We start from the raw sequence: 17,501 nt of genomic DNA, 5'->3' as shown, positions 1-17,501 counted from the left end.
CATATCAGTAATCATTAGAACATTGTTTATTCTTGTCACATTTTCATATGCATTGTCCCCAGGTATTAGTTTGTTCAAACTATGTGTTGGTATTTTTATTATTATTACAAGAACAGTGAGAGAACTAGTACTTCTGAGGAAGGGTTTACATTGTCTTGTTTCTGATTTATGAATAACCCACGTGGCTGTATTTCTTAGGGAAGATTTGATGCTCACTCAAAAAGAATGCCCATCTCAGCATGCATCTCTGCCTCTTTCTTCTTCCTATCCCATCTCTTTCAAAACATTTAAAATCCAATATTCAGCACACACAGAGACCAACACACATACATCCTACCTGTGGGATCTTATAAGTATCCACAACAGTTGCCACATGAAGGGAGGTTAGGGGGTCCAATCCCCCTATGATCGCAATCAGGTTATATGCAATATTACATTTATAATTGGGAACAAACTTCTCCAATGTTTGTATAAGTAGCAAAGTTGCATGGTAGGTCCATTTTATAGTGAAATAACTGTCATATATGTAGAAGCCCAAGGTGACATTGAGTAACATCTGAGGGTTTTCTTTGATCTCCTTGACTGCAAATGCCAAAGCCAAGATATGCTGATAATTCTTAGGCAACACACTAGAATGAGAACCACTTTCTGTATTACTGGAAATATCAGGAGTTATTTCACATGTTCACTTATAATACAATAACAAACACACCTTCCCTGCACCTTCAAAACAGCATTGAAGAAGAAGAAGAAGAAGAAGAAGAAGAAGAAGAAGAAGAAGAAGAAGAAGACAGCAAGGATAGCAGAATATGAGACATAGACAAAGACATGAGATGGGACAATGTAATCATGAAGAAAACTGGGGAGAAGCAGAAGGAGATGTGGGAGGAGCTTAAATTCCAGTTATGAAGTCATTTAATTTTGACACTCTTTTAACTGCTTTGCTTTTTGAAAAAAGAAGACCCAATCAGATGCACCAATGACAGTTTCCAAGACGGAATACAAGAGAGAGAAACAAATCGCCTTACATAAGCTCTTCATAGGATGCCTGTGGGGGTACTTTTTTGAAGGGGATGAAATTGGAGACAATGAAGCTGTGAGAAGCAATTCCACCAATAAAGAGGTCACCTGACTGATGATATTCATGAAGCGGAGGGTGTGGATCTTGAACCATGCATCTGACAATATGTTCCTTGCATGCCATATGAGGAAGCAGTAACAGAATCAAGAAAACAATATTCACCATTTTCAGTACCATTTTGATACAACTATTGCCATCTTTGAAGGTTTGAATTTAAAATAAAAGGCAAAGCATCAGAGATCAAACTGGAAGTGTCCTGTCTATTCTTTTCCTAGCCCCAGCACCAAATGCTAAGTGATATATTTATATCACTCCTTTCCCTGCTACTTTTGGCAAGTGCAATTTGACATGGTGTTTTTTAAAGCAGCAGCATTAATTGCAGTCCTCATGATAATTAAAGGGGAAGGTAATAACCAGTTGAAAGTCAGGGATTACCTGTGGAAATGCTGAATAAAATCCCTTGTTACATCTGAGCAGACTTTTCCCCTTCCACTTAAATGAGATGAAAATTTGCCTTAGAGACAATAATCACAGGTGATAAACATGCCTGAACATCTGTCCCAAATGACCATTGAGTCTCATTTAATTTAATCTCATTCACACCCTGCTAAATGGGGCTAGAATTGCAGCTGAAATCACTAATCATCTATTTGTGCATAGAAGTGCTCTCTCATCTGAAGGTGTCCTGGGTAAAGATTCCATGAAAATATGTGTCTTGAATCTATGTCTTGTACCATGTTGGTTCTGGCAACATATGTGCAGTCAGACAACACAAAGTAAACTTTCAGTTGAGCCACTTTTCATTTTTTAGACTTTTATTTCTTTCCAGGTTTGAGAACAATCTTAATATTTGGCATTTTTGTCTGCCATTATTTCATTTATTTTTAGTATCTGTGTGTGTTTACAATATATTTCCAAAATCCCACTGTTGCGCATAGTCCCAGACTGCTTAGACCAGGGGTCAGCAAACTTTTTCAGCAGGGGGCCATTTCACTGTCCCTCGGACCTTGAGGGGGTGGAACTATATTTTGAAAAATAAATAAATGAACAAATTCCTATGCCCCACAAATAACCCAGAGATGCATTTTAAATAAAAGGGCGCATTCTACTCATGTAAAAACACACTGATTCCCCGACCGTCCGCGGGCCGGATTTAGAAGGCGATTGGGCCAGATCTGGCCCCCAGGCCTTAGTTTGCCTACCCATGGCTTAGACTCACAGCGAGTAACTTTACCTAATGGATGAGAAGATTGGAAGTCACTCTGAGAATAAGAGGGGTCATTTCTTGGATCAAACATGAGAAGCCTGCAGATGTTGCAGCATCAATAAGCATATGGGGACATCTAAATGATATAGCAGTGTCTTTTATTATGGATAGTCTTTCACACTCCTAACTGGCTCAGACCAACAATTGTGACACAGCCACTCAGATGATTGACAGTTTACAGAGAGCCTTTGCATTTACAAGTAAGACTTCTCATCAAGCTTGGATGTGGGAACTATTCAAATTGAACTTTACTACAGGAAGAACTGTAACAGTCACATGACAGAGTTCCTAACTGTTGTTGAGAAGTTGAAACTAGCAAATTTTAAATTGAATGGATTGAAGGTTTGCTACTTTGTGGGGTAACTTGGACCAAAGTTAGAGACACCTGCCACTCGCTTGGTGGCAAATCATTAAAATAAATTAAGGTTAGATTTAATACAATGTAAAGCTGACAGAAAGTCTATAGGATAGCTCTCTTCTGTAACATAGATGAGGTACCATTGTATTATGATGTTTCCCAGAACTCCAGGTATTTCAAATATCCAAAAATGCTTTCCCGGTCACCTTTGCCAGATATTGGTCACAGCAAAGAAGCTATAGCAATCCTGACCCTGCATACTGTTGGTAGTTAATGAAGGCAGTGTAGCACTATTAGTACCAGAAACTGGGCACAACCCCTGCTTGAGGCACCATTGATGAAATTGGCAGTCACTTCTGGGGCATGTCTCAATATCCAACTGCTGTGGGCGCTGACCCGGGTATAGACACCAGGACGCTTAGGGGCACCACAAATATCCCCCCAGCTCACCACACCAGCCACAAGCCAAGCCCCACCCCACGGGCAAATCAATGGTCCTCCTGAGTCCCCCTGTAAAGAAAAATAAAGGAATAAATGGTTATCCACCAGGAACACATATCCCCAATCCCACCACTGCCACCACCTGCATCTTATGCAGGAAGTGCTAAATGTCCTCTCTGCAGAAGCCCTGGAGATGAAAAAAAAAACACAAGCACCCCCTCCCACAAGCAGAAGTGCTCCCATGACTCTGGAGAGATCAGATTAGTGACTCATGTCCTCCTGTATGGCTCCTTTTATTGTGAATGGTTCACAATGTCTATTGAACCTTTCTTATCAAATCTGCCAGGATGATCAGATGCATTTTACATCCTTTAGCTCCTTCTGGATCAACATGCATCTCTCACTCTCTGTGTGGCCAAGCACTGTGCTGCAGCAAGCAAAACCTACCAGGAACTGATTCTAGACATTTTGTAATTTTCCTCTTTGGAGTTTGTGACAGGATTCTAAGTTTTTAAGTTGCTTATTTTACTCTCTCTTGCCAACCTAGCAGATAAATAGGTACCGCTCTGGCAGGAAGGTAAACGGCGTTTCTGTGCGCTGCTCTGGTTCGCCAGAAGTGGCTTAGTCATGCTGGCCACATGACCTGGAAGGTGTACGCCGGCTCCCTCGGCCAATAAAGCGAGATGAGCGTCACAACCCCAGAGTCGGTCACGACTGGACCTAACGGTCAGGGGTCTCTTTACCTTTACCTATTTTACTCTATGCTATTTTTTTTTCTACTTTATTCCCCCACCCCACCCCCATTCTACTCTATCATATGCATTTGGATTTTTTATGTGTTTCCTATTTTGTTTCTATGTTGCTGGTCATTAAAAAAAAAAGATTTTGAGAAGGTGCTGTTAGACATGGCCAGCTGTGCCCAGCTACAAAGTTTATAGTGTAATACATGGGTGATAAACACTGTGATGCCCTCCAGATGTTGTTGGACAATGGTGGTGGTACAATAATATATAGAGGGCACCATGCTGGCTCCTTCTGATGTAATTTATTTCCCTTTTACTTTAAGAGCACTACTAGTCCTGCTCTTCTTTCAGTAGCTTGATTACTGTACAAAATAGGACTGAAAGATGCAAACTGTAGATGTGTCAACTCATCAGTGGTGAGGTCAGCCATTGGTGAGGTCAACCATTATGGGCATACTTTTTACTCTTCCGTGCTAAACTGTTCTGGTGCATTAGGATAACAAAGAAGGGACAAGAGAATATGAAGATCCTTGCTCCAATAGTGTCTTAGATATTTGCCTCCAGGAACCAAAAGCTATGTGGATATTTCTAGCAGAAGTCTGGCAAGGAAGGCCAGCCCAGGAAGGACTAATACAGTAATTAGGAACTTGTGGCCTTCCACATGATGATGGATGCCAGCTCCCATCAGCCCCAGCCATCATTGCCATGGGTCAAGGATGACATAAATTGTAGTCCATCAACAACTGGAGGGCCAGAAGGGTGTTGTTGTTTTTTGTTTTGTTTTTTAAAACAATGCACACATTATGGAGTTCTCTGCAAGATATAGGGTGCTTCAACGAGTTTGCTGTACTGGTGTGCCTCATGTATGCAAGTTTTTCTCAGCAGCCACACGATGTCGCTATGAAAATTCCAGCCTCTATTTTCATTCCCATTTAATCTGAATTGACGATTACCATTTAAATTAAAACCTGTTGCCAATCACCCATTTGCAATTATCTGTTGAAATATAGAGCACCCATTCTGATGGGCACAGACATTGATTTTAGACAAGTTTTCAGAGAATAACTATCAATAGCTGCTAGACATGATGACTATATCCTACCTCCAGAGGAGGTGATATGCCCCTGAATATCACTTGCTGCTCATCAAAAGTGGTGAGAGTGCTGTTGTACTCAGGTCCTGCCTGTGGGTTTCTCACAGGCATTTGGTTAGCCATGGTGAGAACAAGATTGCTAGACTAGGTGCATCTTTGGTGTGATCCGACAGGATCTTCCTAAGAACATGGCTGGATCAGGCCGAACACCAATCTAGTCCAGCACTCTGTTCTCACAGAGGCCAACTGTATGCCCCATCTATGTTTCCCAGTAACTGGTATTCAGAGAAAGTAATATCAGAGGAAGTTGGACTTGATGGGTTGGGTTGGACTCGATGGCCCTTGTGGTCTCTTCCAACTCTATGATTCTATGATTCTATGTGAAGCAATATCATTGCCATCTAAGGAAGAGAGACACAAGACAATTAAGTCCAGTTTCAAAATTACCTAACTGTGCCACTGATAGTCATTACACTAGTGTCACACTAGCTTCAGGAAGTGCTTAGACAGGGCAGCACTCCCGGCTTTTATGTCTCACTGGTTGTGAGGGCATGTGTGCAGCCAATGCTCTCTCAGCCTGCGAGGTACACCCCCAAAAGAGGCCGTTGATTGGCCAATTTGAGATGCAGCAGCCAGTGGGAACTCAGCGGGAAATGCCCCCAACGGTGACTGAGTGTGAGAGGCTGCAACAGGCCCCCACCCAGGAAGAAGTAAGCATCCAATTAAATTTCTCTTCAGCCATGAAAGGTGGGCAAGTGTCTCTCTCAGTCTAAGCTGTTGTAAGGATAAAATGTGTTTCAGGAGGGCAGAAGGTTGAGCTAATTGGAGGAAAGGTAGGATAAAAATGTCATAAATGAATACATTGTACCTGGCAGGCATCCCTTTTCCCTTCCATGTATCCTGCACACATCATGTCATCCTTGATTACACTAGTACTTGGAGTTTTTTCATCTTTATAGTCACTGTAAAGTGCCTCACAGGTAGCTGTATCCATCAGCGGAAGCAGCACTTCCTGTAGGAGCTCTGGCTCAGGTAGTGGGACTGGGAGAGAGAGAGAAAGAGAGAGAGGTGGGAGATAATGCAAATTTGTCCAAGGCGTACTTTGAGCAAAGCCTCATTCCTGAAACCTGCTTTGCACTTTTTGAAACGGGCCTTTCTGGCTTCTAAACTCTAATGAGTTGACAAAGTGACCTTGAGTGTTTCCATTTTAACCACCATTTTACTAACACAGAGGATGGAATACACATTCTCCCTAAGATTTCATTCTTTATTAAAAGCACACACACACACCCCCACACACAAATGGCCCGCCCCCAGAGGCAAACATCAAACATAGTGATTTGCCAGGGACTATCCTAGGTAAGCAGGAACTATCCTAGGTAAATAGGAACTCTGATTTACTGCTAACAAATCTGATGCTGGCAGGTGGCAGCCTTGAGTAGCTTGGATTCTGGCACCCTCGAAAAGCCCATTACTGATTTGTTTCCTGGGTTTCCTTTGGAAAGGTTTTTCCTGGTCCAGTGCCTTGAGCAGCATCAGGTGACTGGGTCTAGCTGCCTTTTTAATATCCCAAAATTTCAGAGCATTATGGAAAATAAAAGTGGTAGTAGTACTTTTGCTGCTCACCAGTCATTTGCAGGCAAAGATTTTCCAGCAACACGGGAGAGAGAGGCACAGCAGAGGGGCCCTCCCAGGGCCCCGTCAAATGTGTAGCCAGCCCTGACTTTCTCACCTCCCGATTGGATGTTTCCCCAGCCTGCGACCCAACACCCCAACCTGGGAAGGAAGGAGATGGAAGGTCCTGGGATGCAGGCAGGCTGGATGCGGTGGGTGAAGTTGACAGGGCCTTCCAGTTCCATAAGCGCAATATCATTGCCATCCCTGTATCCCAAGAAGTCAGAGTGGATGATGATTTGCTTCACAAGAACTGACACAGCTTCAGGTCCAGGGTATGAGAGATTGTGGGCTCCCAGTATGACGACAAACAAGGAAGGATCTGTAATACTATAGACAAAGATGCTGGCTAATAAAACACAAGAGGAGAGAGTGCAGTAGAGTATTCAGACCTCTGGTTTCAAGGAAACTGTCAATTAGGGGGGGGGCAATAGGGTACAAAAGTGTGAAAGAAGAAGGGGAGAAGAAATGAGAGCAGATGAGTAAAAATACTTCCAGAGTCCTGTGAGAAAGGAAAAAGGGGAAGACACCTTCAATGGCACATTCTAACCAGAATGAGGATGAGTAGGATTAGCAAGTGGGGCATAATGAAGGGGAGAGGGCATGGCCTGGGAGACTCCTGAGGGGTCTGATAAAGAGGAAAGGATGGTTGCATTTGGCCCCTCAGACCTGAGGTTTCCCAACCCTAATATACAGCAAGTGACAACCACCTTGGTGAGGAAATGAGAGAAGATGGCTACCAGAATGCCTGGATTGTCTGAAAGGGGAGTATCATTTTACAGGTAAAAAATTAAAAAAGATGGGAACAAGGTCTCCAGGTTTCCCTAAGAAGATAGAGAAGTTTGGGGGCTCTCTTCTCACCTGATAAAGCAATGTGCAGCTGTGAGTACCCAGCGTGAGGCAATGAGGGTTCCCCCGCATTGGTGTGAGTCGAACATCTGCAAGCTGGCCTGCCATGGCCATGCACCCACCTCAGCCTCCTCACCACCTACAATGCGGGCAGAGGGGACCAGTTGGCCACAGGCTGTGGAGAGAGCAAGATGGGCTGGTGAGCATATTGGAAAGGAGATCCCCCCCCCCAAAGACAAATCCCATCAAAGAAGTTGTTACTCACCTGGTGATGGCTCAGCTTCTCTAATACCTGCAAAGACAAGGGAGGAAAAAATTATTAGAAGCCACAACTTTCCATCATTTTTAGCCACAAATGGTTATAATGAGAGAGTGGCTGTATGCAAAGGAGCTGTTTTATATTGAATAGGATCACTGGAATATTTAGCTCAGTATTGTCTAGTCTGAGTTACCGCATCCCTCTATGGTCTCAGGTCCTCCTTTACATAGAGAAGTCTATGTGTCCCACTTTACAAAGAATGGCTCTCTGTTTGAATTATAGAGTTGTAGAGTTGGGAGGGACCACAAGGATAATTTGGTCCAACTCCTCAATCTAGGAATATTTTGCCCAACATGGGGCTCAAACCCATGACCCTGATCTGAGATTAATAGTCTCACGCTCTACCGCCTGAGCTATCCTCTTGGCTGTCAGAAAGTATCCTCTATATAAAGGACATTATCTGATCATAGTCAAGTTTAAAGATAAAGAAGAATGAGAAGGGAGAGCAGTGGCCTTGGAATAGGCCAGGAAGGCTCAGCACCTGGACAGCAGACACAGGCCGCCTAGTCGCAGCCACCCCCACTATGATTTGATGTATTGTATTTCTGCTTGCAGTAATTATTTATATATTTGCATTAATTCACATAAATTAGCATATGCAAAATTTGGGCAAATATATATCCTCCCTTATACTCTTTTTGACAACACATTTGCTCTTTCTGATGATGTGTAAGTGTTGGGGCTGTCAGGCATGCGGGTCCATCTCCAGGTCAGAATGAAGACTAGAACTTCCGGTCTCTTGCTGTGGGAAATAGCTGTCTCCCACATGAACAGACCTCAGCCGTGCTAGTAATTCAGGGTTGATATGGGTGTAATTAGCCCTGGCAGACTCCCCAGGGTGGGGGAGGACTGTCTCATAGACCCGCAAATCGTCTGTGATCTGTCTGCTTGCATCAAGGTGTGAGCTGCAGGGACGCTGGGTCTAAGAGAATGGCACGGCTGGCACTCTCCAGAGCCACTCCTACACGCAACAGACACCCATTTTTCATAATTATAAGATTGGGGGGGGGGTTGGAAACAGTCATGTTCTAGATCCAGGAGAAAAAGGAAAAAAACTGCTAAATTATGCAGTTGTTAGATGTTGAATTTCGGACTTTAAATGGACTCTCATCTTGAAACATGGATTAAGGAGGTGAGCAACCACTATCTTTTCGTATTTGCTATATTACATCATGATTTAGCGAAGCTCAGCCGGAAAGAATTTAATTACTTAAACCAAACATAAGAGACGAAAATTATAATTGAATGCATGATACACAGCCCTCAATGGAAAACTCTGAGAAGTTGGCAAAACAAGATCAGATATGGCAACTCGGGCTGAAGATGGAAACAAAATGGTGATTATTATTGCGCAGCTACAAAATAAAGGAATTCTTATGGAAAAGAGCTCCTTTGGACTTGGGGTATATTTCGTTCTAAAATATACAGTGGTACCTCGGGTTAAGAACTTAATTCGTTCTGGAGGTCTGTTCTTAACCTGAAACGGTTCTTAACCTGAAGCACCACTTTAGCTAATGGGGCCTCTTGCTACCACTGTGCCGCCACTGCACAATTTCTGTTCTCATCCTGAAGCAAAGTTCTTAACCTGAGGTAATATTTCTGGGTTAACGGAGTCTGTAACCTGAAGCGTATGTAACCTGAAGCATATGAAACCAGAGGTTATTTTTATACATGATTGTGGACAGAAGGACGGAGAGCGCTAGATCCCTGCCAGTTCTTCTAGGGCCCGGAGGAGCTGGGGGGGTGGTCCTTTTGTACTTGGGAGGATACAACTGGGAAGCACGCCCCACAATACAGCAATATATGCAGACATATACGTACATCAGCTCATTAAGAGACATCAGAGAGAATTTGTTGACTTGCTATTTATAAACTTTCCTTTGTAATGAAGCCCGGTGCCTTGAATGAGAACTCAACGAACAAAGGAGAGATAAGAGGACTGAATACCAAATAATTGGACAGAGAATAAGATGATTTAAAAAATGCCTCTTGTGGGTTAACTACACGAAAACTTTGCTACAAGATGTGAGCCACAGAAACAACAGCTGATAAGACTGAGAAGAAAGATGGATAATATTAGTTTTGAATTTGAAAAATACCGAAAATGCAGAGACATGAATGAGGATGATTATCTTCAGACATCTGGAACATGGGAAGTCCCAAGAAAATTTTTATAATTGTAATATATAATTGGTGTATTGTTATTATTGTAATTTGGACTGATTTGATTTGTCATTAATTGGAAGATTGTTATTGAAAATGAATAAATGATCTAACCAAAAAAAGAAAAAAGAATGAAGACTCAAGACACAATGCCCCGCCTTTGCTCTCTAGCCCTCTTCCTCCAGACTCCTCACAAGCAGATGTAAACTAAGGTGAGAAGAAGGGACCCCTCCCCCGGCTTTTCTGGCCCATTGCTCAGCAATGTGCAAGGCTCTTTGTGGCCTCGCTGTCAGGGAAGGAGGAATGCTTGCTATAGAAGGACCGGGCAGTTGCTGTGAAACTGCTGCAGCGTCTGGCTCCTCTTTGTCAGAGTCTGTGCCCCTCAATATTTTTTTCAAGTTGGCACCTCTGGTTGGTGCCATCTTTCAGCCTAACCTATCTCACAGGATGGGGAAAATCATACGTCATTCTGACCTCTTTGGAGGAATAGCATTTTTTGTTTTAAACAAGGAAATTAATAGTACATCAAGTGAAATTGGAAAGTCCCTAGCACAGCAGCAAATGAAATAGGCAAACCTTCAGATCACATTACACACACCTTCCATGCCTCTGCCAATCCAAGAAGCTTCTCATTTACTTTCTTTATTAAGATAACAGAATTGTACGTATGAAATACAATTTATATATGATTTAACAAAATGTTCAGTAAAAGCACGTGGATGAAAATATGAAGGTAATTCTACATTATCTAACCTGTTTGATAACAAAATTATGATAACTTATCTCTCTGTGTAATAAAAATTAGGGCAGTTAGCCCAGCTTTTTTCCTTATTACTATTAAAATATCGTACACACATAGCATGTGTTTGATAGTAACCCATTTTTATTGCTGAATTTGGTAAAGTTATCCCATTTTATCCTAAAGTTATGCTAAAGAAAATGTGTTGAATATGGCCACTAAGGCAAATCAAGCCATTCTTTAATTGATGATATATAACTGACAGCCTCCCTGTCCTTGCAAAGAGTATTTGCTGCTGCCAGCATATAAGATGCTAGTTCTTTATGATTTGGCCTCAGCCCAGTATACCTGAATGAGCATCTCCACCCCCATCGTTCAGCCTGGACACTGAGGTCCAACTCTGAGAGCCTTCTGACTGTTCCCTCACTGTGAAAAGTGAGGTTACAGGGAACCAGGCAGAGGGCCTTCTCGGTAGTGGTGCCCGCCCTGTGGAACACCCTCCTGTCAGATGTCAAGGTAATAAACAACTATCCAACTTTTAGAAGACATCTGAAGGCAGCCCTGTTTAGGGAAGTTTTTAATGTTTGAAGTTTTATTCTGTTTTTAATGTTCTGTTGAAAGCTGCCCAGAATTTATTATTATTAACCCCACTGGTCTTTCCACATAATTCAGTAGGATCACCAAATGTAGTGGAATTTCTCAACCTAAACCTTCAACATACTCTCCCCCCCCCCCCAATAATAATAATTCAGATCTGCCTTGGGGGAGCCTGGAGAGTGAAAGCAGAGAAGAAGAGATGGCTCTGTGGATCCCTGCACATCCCCCAGCTTCACATTCTGAAAACAGGTGTGCTGAGACAGAAATATTCTCTTACCAATCAGAATGGAGAAGATGATGAGCTCCTGTATTCTAAGACAACACATCTTCCGCTTAAGGACCTCCTGACTTGACTGAGTGACTCTCAACAGAGGCAATGCTCAGCACGTAGAGGAAATATAGAAGAATATAGCTAGAACTGTAACCTAGCCTCCTCAGTGGACTTTGTGATGTAATGCTGACTCATCACAACAGCCCTAGGAAGTTGTCTGTTGCTATTGACTGGGGATTATTTCTTTGACACAAACCTCGCCAACAGGTAGGACTCCTGAATCCCGCAGCACAGGGCAGGAGAGAGAGCAGGAATTAGCTGTCTGATTTAGGGCAGGGGAAGAAAGTATGGATGTTTGGGCATAGGTATGTAAGTGACCCAAGCCATTTTGCTGCCTGAGGGTCTATTGGATAGCCACAACACCCAATTGGTAGGTCCCTCATTGCTGGGTTTAATCTGGCCAATGGGTGCTGTCTAAACGGATCGAGGGACCTAGATAGACCTATGCACATGTCCCATAGCTTCCCCTTTCGGCTCACGCATCGGAACACCCACCCACCTCTCCCTAATTTTAGGGCATTTTGCGATTGACCTTGTTATGCCGTCATGTGTCGTCTGTCGTTGGGACAGGGCCACGGCAGGAATTTTCCCCACTTGGCTGATTGGCTGTTGCCATTTGGGTTTCGCCTGCCGCGTAGCAATTCATCACAACTTGTAAGGTTGCGGATAGGCACTGGTTCATGTAATAGGGATGGGAGAATGGTCTCACCATCCCTATATGAAGGGTATTCTATTAAAGGAATCCAGGGACTCAACTTGGTTTGGTCAACCCCCGAGAGGGGGTTGTGCCCGTGCCTGAGTCCAGGGGAACATCTGGGGAGTGAACAGAGTCCATTCCCAGGCTTTTCACTTGCCTCAGGTGTTCACCCTTGGCTGACCTATGATAGAGCTCTGGGTCAGCGCTACCTGTAAGGGTGCAGGGGGCTAGTTGAACCAGAGCGTATGCAACCACTAACTTTTCTGTAATCAATAAAGTTGTGGCCTAAATTCTGCCAAAAACCAAAACTAAATTTTGAGTCAAATGTGTCCTTATTTAGGAGGGAGGTCTCTGGGTCTGAACACGCAAAACAGCCATCAGCTTGCTGATCAAGCTTATAGAAGAGAAGCCACTGTAAAGCATGGAGGACCATGGACAGAAATGTGCCTTCAGCGAAGTTCAGTGTAGGCTTGGCAAAGTAGGTGTTATGAAGGAGTGGACAATAGCCTCTCCTTTCTTCACCCATAGACAGTCAGTAGGATCACATGCTTCTGTTTTGAACCTAGAAGCAGAAGATACACACATAAAATTCTGCAACATGGCCCAATGTTGTTGTTGTTGTTTTTCCACAGCAGCAAAATGGAGAAGAGTGTGATGGGGATATGAAAGTGTAGTTTTGCCTCAGATGGTTTCCCAGCATCAGACAATTTCACAATGTTCTCTGTGGTAAACAACATGAAACAGCAGATTTATCCAAATTCAGCAGTTATTTATTACTGCCTACAGACAGAGGACAACAATCTTTTACTGTTAAGAGGAGCAATAAACAAATTAACCGAATCGTATGCTGATTCTTATTATCTCAGCCTGAATTGGCCAAGCTTTCTTTCCCTCTGGCAGTTTAGCAGACCTAACCTCTCTCTCAGACTTTGAAACTAACTGTGAATGTGATATACTATTATTTCTTCCGCATGGCCTGCTAGCCTGCAGCAGGTCCGTGCAGAGTGGGGACAGGGGAACAAAGCTGGGTACACTTGCCTCAGTCCTTGGAGGGCTAAGCTAGAGGGCAAACCCTCCAAGCATTCCTAATTTCCATGGACAGTCCTGGATTTGCAGAAGCCACCCCAGTTTCTGATTTGATCCCGGAATGTCCCGCTTTTCCTTAGGACGTCCCTATTTTCACCAGAGAAATGTTGGAGGGTATAGAGTTATGCAACCACCCCAAGCCAAGGATATAAGTAACTATACAACCTTTAGAACACATCTGAAGGGAGCCCTGTATAGGGAAGTTTTTAAATGTTTAATGTTTTATTGTGTTTTTATATGCAGTCTTACCTCTTGTTACGTTCGGTTCAGGTTACGTCTTTTCAGGTTTCACCGCTTGCGCATGTGCAGATGCTCAAAATGATGCCACATGCATGCGCAGAAGCGGCAAATCGCGTCCCGCACAGACGCAGACGCGGGTTGCTTTCTGCTCATGCTGTGAACAGGGCTCTGGAACAGATTCCATTCGCAACCAGAAGTACCACTGTATGTTGGAAGCCACCCAGAGTGGCTGGGGCTAAAATAGCAGCAATTATTATTATTATTATTATTATTATTATTATTATTATTATTACTACTACTACTACAGGACTTCCCTATTTTCATTGGAGAAATGTTCGAGGGTAAGCATGTGGAGGTTCCTCTTTTGTTAATCTTACTTTCCCTCAAGCTCAAGCAAACCTTTATGGCAGGGGTGGAGCACATTTCTCAGCCTGAGGATGGCATTTCCTTCTGGGCGCCCTGCCAGGGGCCACATACAAGTGAAAGGCAGGGCAAGAGTGGAAGTAATTTTTACCTTGGCTCAGTAGACTAGTTTCTACACACACACACCCTTCTCTGTCCTCCACTGAGGCAGGCAAGAGGCATTATGAAAGTTCAAGGACTCATTTCAACCAGGCAAAAACACTCAAAGAAGGTGCAAAGCAGGGCTGGTGTGAGGCATTGCCTGGGGGAGAAGTGATGTTGTAAGGAGGGCTGCATTTGGCACTTAGGCCTGAGGTCCCCCACCTCTGTTTTATGACTCTCTGTTTTCAGATTATGCTATTATCTAATAGCTAACATCATTAGATGTCTCTGGCTCATCATAGATGAATTTGTGGAACCAGTGAGATAAGAGAGATTCCACGCTGCACACTTTTGTACTTGGGACCCTGTTCTAGACACAACTTTACTGGGATGGCACACAAAGTGCTCTATCCCAGAAAATATGTTTATTCTTATATAACAAAATTTATATACTGCTTAATTAAAAATATATCTAAAAACAATGTACATATAGTGGTATAAAATGTGCATTGAAACAGACTTTAAAAAGTAAACATAATAAAATTATAAAAATATAAAACGATCGTGCTTCCCCCGAAATGTGAAAAGTGTGGCACTGTAACAACTTCATTGTGAGTACAGTACCAGCACCATTTTCCCCAAAGAAAAAGCACTGGAAACTAATATATTTTAAAACAAATGTACATAATAATATTGCATGTTAAATTATATGTCTGGTTAGCAGGCATCAAAAACTGTACAATGAAAGAAAAAAATATGTGTTATCAATTGTCAGACACTAGATTTCTTTTTATATCTTTTACTTATAGGTTGGCTCTCTGCATTAGCTGGTGCAAGGCTCTGAGCAAAAGTGCTTTTGGAAATAGCTGTAAATTGCCAAAATGATGCCTGATTTGGTAATAATTTCATTACTTCTTTCATTGTACTTTTTATCTCTTTTGTTGCTTATTTTTCTTCTTTGTTTTATTTTTGTTTATTTTTAAAGCCTTTTTTCATGTTGCAACATATGCAATCATTACATCAGCCACTAGATGTCGGGGTTAACTCACTTGCACAACGAGTTTCATTTCCCCTGGTTAAGTTAAATCAATATGTGATTTTTTTTATAATCTAACTGTAGATTTACTCTTTCTGCCCATGCCATATTCCCTAAGCCTTCACAATTCCTTTGTGGATCACTACACTTTAAAGTAAAATTACAGGAGTTTCACACTGTTCCTTGAATGGTAGGAAAACGTGAGCAGGGAGCATATACTGGTGACAAAGTATATTTTCGGAGACAAGGGGAGGTTGGACTAGATGCTCGTGGTCCCTTACAACACAATACAATTCTATTCTATTCTGAACCTACTTTTTCACTACCTGGTAAAAATGTGAGAAGCTAGTAAAAATCAAATTATCGGCAATAAAGGAATTCCAGTAACTCTCTCAAACACCCCAACCACAACCACTATTTCCCAAACTGAAGCTCAGACCAAACTGTGGAGCAAAATTACATACTCCTTGCCCCTGGAGCTTCCTGATCTCACCAGGAAGCATCCACAACCATCCCCCACCCAATTATATATCTGTATCTATCTATCTATGTACCCAGACTGCATATGTTGTGTGTGGCTGCCATAGGTTCAGAAGCACTCAGGAAACGAAACTGTAACTATTTCAACAAACTCCAGGTTAATAATAAGAGTGTTAAGTAAACATTTGCTTGGATACAGCCCAGTATTCTTACTGAGACACAGAGGTGATTATTCTTTAAAAAACCAAATCTCACTATTCAAAGAAAGCTAAGTTCCAGAGATATTCATCTGTCATGCATGTACAAGAAAGGAAAAAATGGTTCACTAAATTTCTGGTGGCGGGTAAGCAGGGTTTCCAACTTGAGGAAAATATTGGGGGGGCGCAGGTAAACCCCACCCCACAAGACGTGGCACAAGCACACCATTTTAATGGCAAGGCCCATCAACTGGGGTAGGTGAAGAAGGCTCCAAAATTTTATGGGAGGGGGGCGAAGGGACCTCGGGCCCTAGGAATTGGCTCTTATGAGGATAAGAACTTGTATCAGAATTCCAAAATCCATTTCATAGGAGGGAAAGGGGCAGTCAGAGAGGGACGATAGCGCCCCAGGCCATCCACCTGCCACACTCGATTTTTATCATAGGGTGGCTCAGTTTAACAACGATCTCCATCTTTGCGGAGAGGGCAGAGATTACATACAAAGCAGTTTTAAAACAAACCAGGAAGGACGGTGGATTGAGAGCGAAACTGGGAAAGTTGACTGTGTCAGCAGGAGTTGTGTGCGCGTGCATGAGAGGAGAGGGGGCTAGAATCAGACAGGATTGATTCATCCGTCCCCACCCCGCCAAAGCCTTGCCTTAGAATGTTAAAACAACTTGACTCACTTTTTCTTGTCCAATTCCTTTATCTTCCCTTTATCCTTTCTTCTCGCTGCCCCGCCCCTCTGTCTCTCTCCTCCAAGTCTCTCCCCCCCCCCCAAAGGCACAGTCCGGAGTCACCTTCTATTGGCCAATCGCTCCTGCCTTCTCAGAAGCATCGCCAGAATGGGGAAGTAGCTGTGCGTTCTTCGCGCAACAACGATGTTTTTACTTTCACTTCTTACGCCTTCGCCCGCAGGCATTGTTGAGGGGTCTGCGGAGCGTGATCGGGAGCAGGTAGGAGCGTGCACGCGCAGAAGAATCTCCTGTGTGAGGGGCTTTCCTTTCCGCCCCCGCCCCCTTTTCCTCCCTCCTCTGTCATGCAGGAGGCTAATCCTTGTGCCATGCATTGTCATGCTCAGCTGACGGAGAGAGAGCTTCCCGTCCCTTCTCCCTCGTTCCTCGTGGGCTTCTTTCTTCTTTTGCTTGTGTTTTAAAGATAGATTTAGCCTCCTCGTCTTTCTGCCTTCATTGCTTGGGAAACTTCGCGTCCTGAAGATCGGGTGGGATTTCAGCTCCACCTTTGACAGCTGCAGGTTTTGTTTTGTTTTGTTTCCCCCTGGATGCTTTACGAGTGCATTTTGATACGAAGCAGGAGTGAGGACGGCTTGGGGACAGGATTGGGCATAAAAACATCGAAGTGAATGTTTAGGGATCATTTCGGTGTTATTGCAAAGTTAAGAAAGCTTCGTGCTGCCCTGTTCTCTTTGCCTTACCGCCTAGTCCAGGGTTAGACAACTTGGTGCCTACAATTCCAATAATTCCTGACCAGTAATTTATACTGGCTGGGGCAGATGGGGGCTGTAGTTTAAAATATCTGGAGGGCATATCAGACATTGGCTATCCATGCCCTGTTAAGTGTGCTTATAGCATTGGTGCCTGAGTCT

At 43.2% G+C, this 17,501-nt stretch overlaps 2 protein-coding genes across 9 annotated transcripts in view; one reads left to right on the top strand and one right to left on the bottom strand.

Moving 5' to 3' along the window:
• Positions 1 to 10: 10 nt before the first annotated feature.
• On the bottom strand, positions 11 to 16,826 carry LOC310692322 (serine protease 27-like). Of its 6 annotated transcripts, none has more exons than XR_014518716.1 (7): positions 16,582 to 16,675; positions 7,772 to 7,798; positions 7,519 to 7,681; positions 6,716 to 6,987; positions 5,852 to 6,024; positions 2,873 to 3,216; positions 11 to 2,506 (listed from the first exon to the last, which is right to left on the bottom strand). XR_014518716.1 is itself a non-coding variant. In XM_083473064.1 (6 exons), exons 3-6 carry the CDS (start codon positions 7,593 to 7,595, stop codon positions 2,977 to 2,979), a joined length of 762 nt encoding a protein of 253 aa, XP_083329190.1. In that variant the 5' UTR covers positions 7,596 to 7,681; positions 7,772 to 7,798; positions 16,696 to 16,826; the 3' UTR covers positions 11 to 2,976. The 6 variants fall into 6 exon arrangements, 4 of the variants coding, with proteins under 4 accessions (XP_083329190.1, XP_083329189.1, XP_083329191.1 ...); XR_014518717.1 differs by lacking the exon at positions 16,582 to 16,675 and adding an exon at positions 13,688 to 13,913; XM_083473064.1 differs by lacking the exon at positions 16,582 to 16,675 and adding an exon at positions 16,696 to 16,826 and having other exon boundaries at positions 11 to 3,216.
• The window catches only part of RNF112 (ring finger protein 112), a 23,333-nt gene continuing 22,493 nt past the window's right edge, over positions 16,662 to 17,501 (top strand). Inside the window, exon 1 of one of the 3 annotated variants that reach the window (XM_083473023.1) lies at positions 16,662 to 16,851. The gene's annotated coding sequence lies outside the window, so the exon portion shown is untranslated. The remainder of the gene's footprint in view (positions 16,852 to 17,501) is intronic. The other 2 variants (XM_083473021.1, XM_083473022.1) reach the window with 2 other exon arrangements.

Source organism: Podarcis liolepis (assembly GCF_965112155.1).
Source record: "Podarcis liolepis genome assembly, chromosome: 13".
Classification (NCBI taxonomy): domain Eukaryota; kingdom Metazoa; phylum Chordata; class Lepidosauria; order Squamata; family Lacertidae; genus Podarcis; species Podarcis liolepis.
The sequence above is the reverse complement of the archived record's forward strand: the minus strand, read 5'-3'. Positions and strand labels throughout refer to the sequence as shown.

What these genes read in the sequence shown, in the direction of transcription:
- LOC310692322 (XM_083473062.1), bottom strand. Translation starts at nt 11,650, where the DNA reads ATGTGTTGTCTTAGAATACAGGAGCTCATCATCTTCTCCATTCTGATT. An exon ending in CATCTTCTCCATTCTGATTG is followed by an intron (nt 7,799 to 11,601) that starts GTAAGAGAATAT and finishes TTGTCTTTGCAG; the next exon opens with GTATTAGAGAAGCTGAGCCA. An exon ending in GGAAAAGGGATGCCTGCCAG is followed by an intron (nt 3,217 to 5,851) that starts GTACAATGTATT and finishes TTTTCTTTACAG; the next exon opens with GGGGACTCAGGAGGACCATT.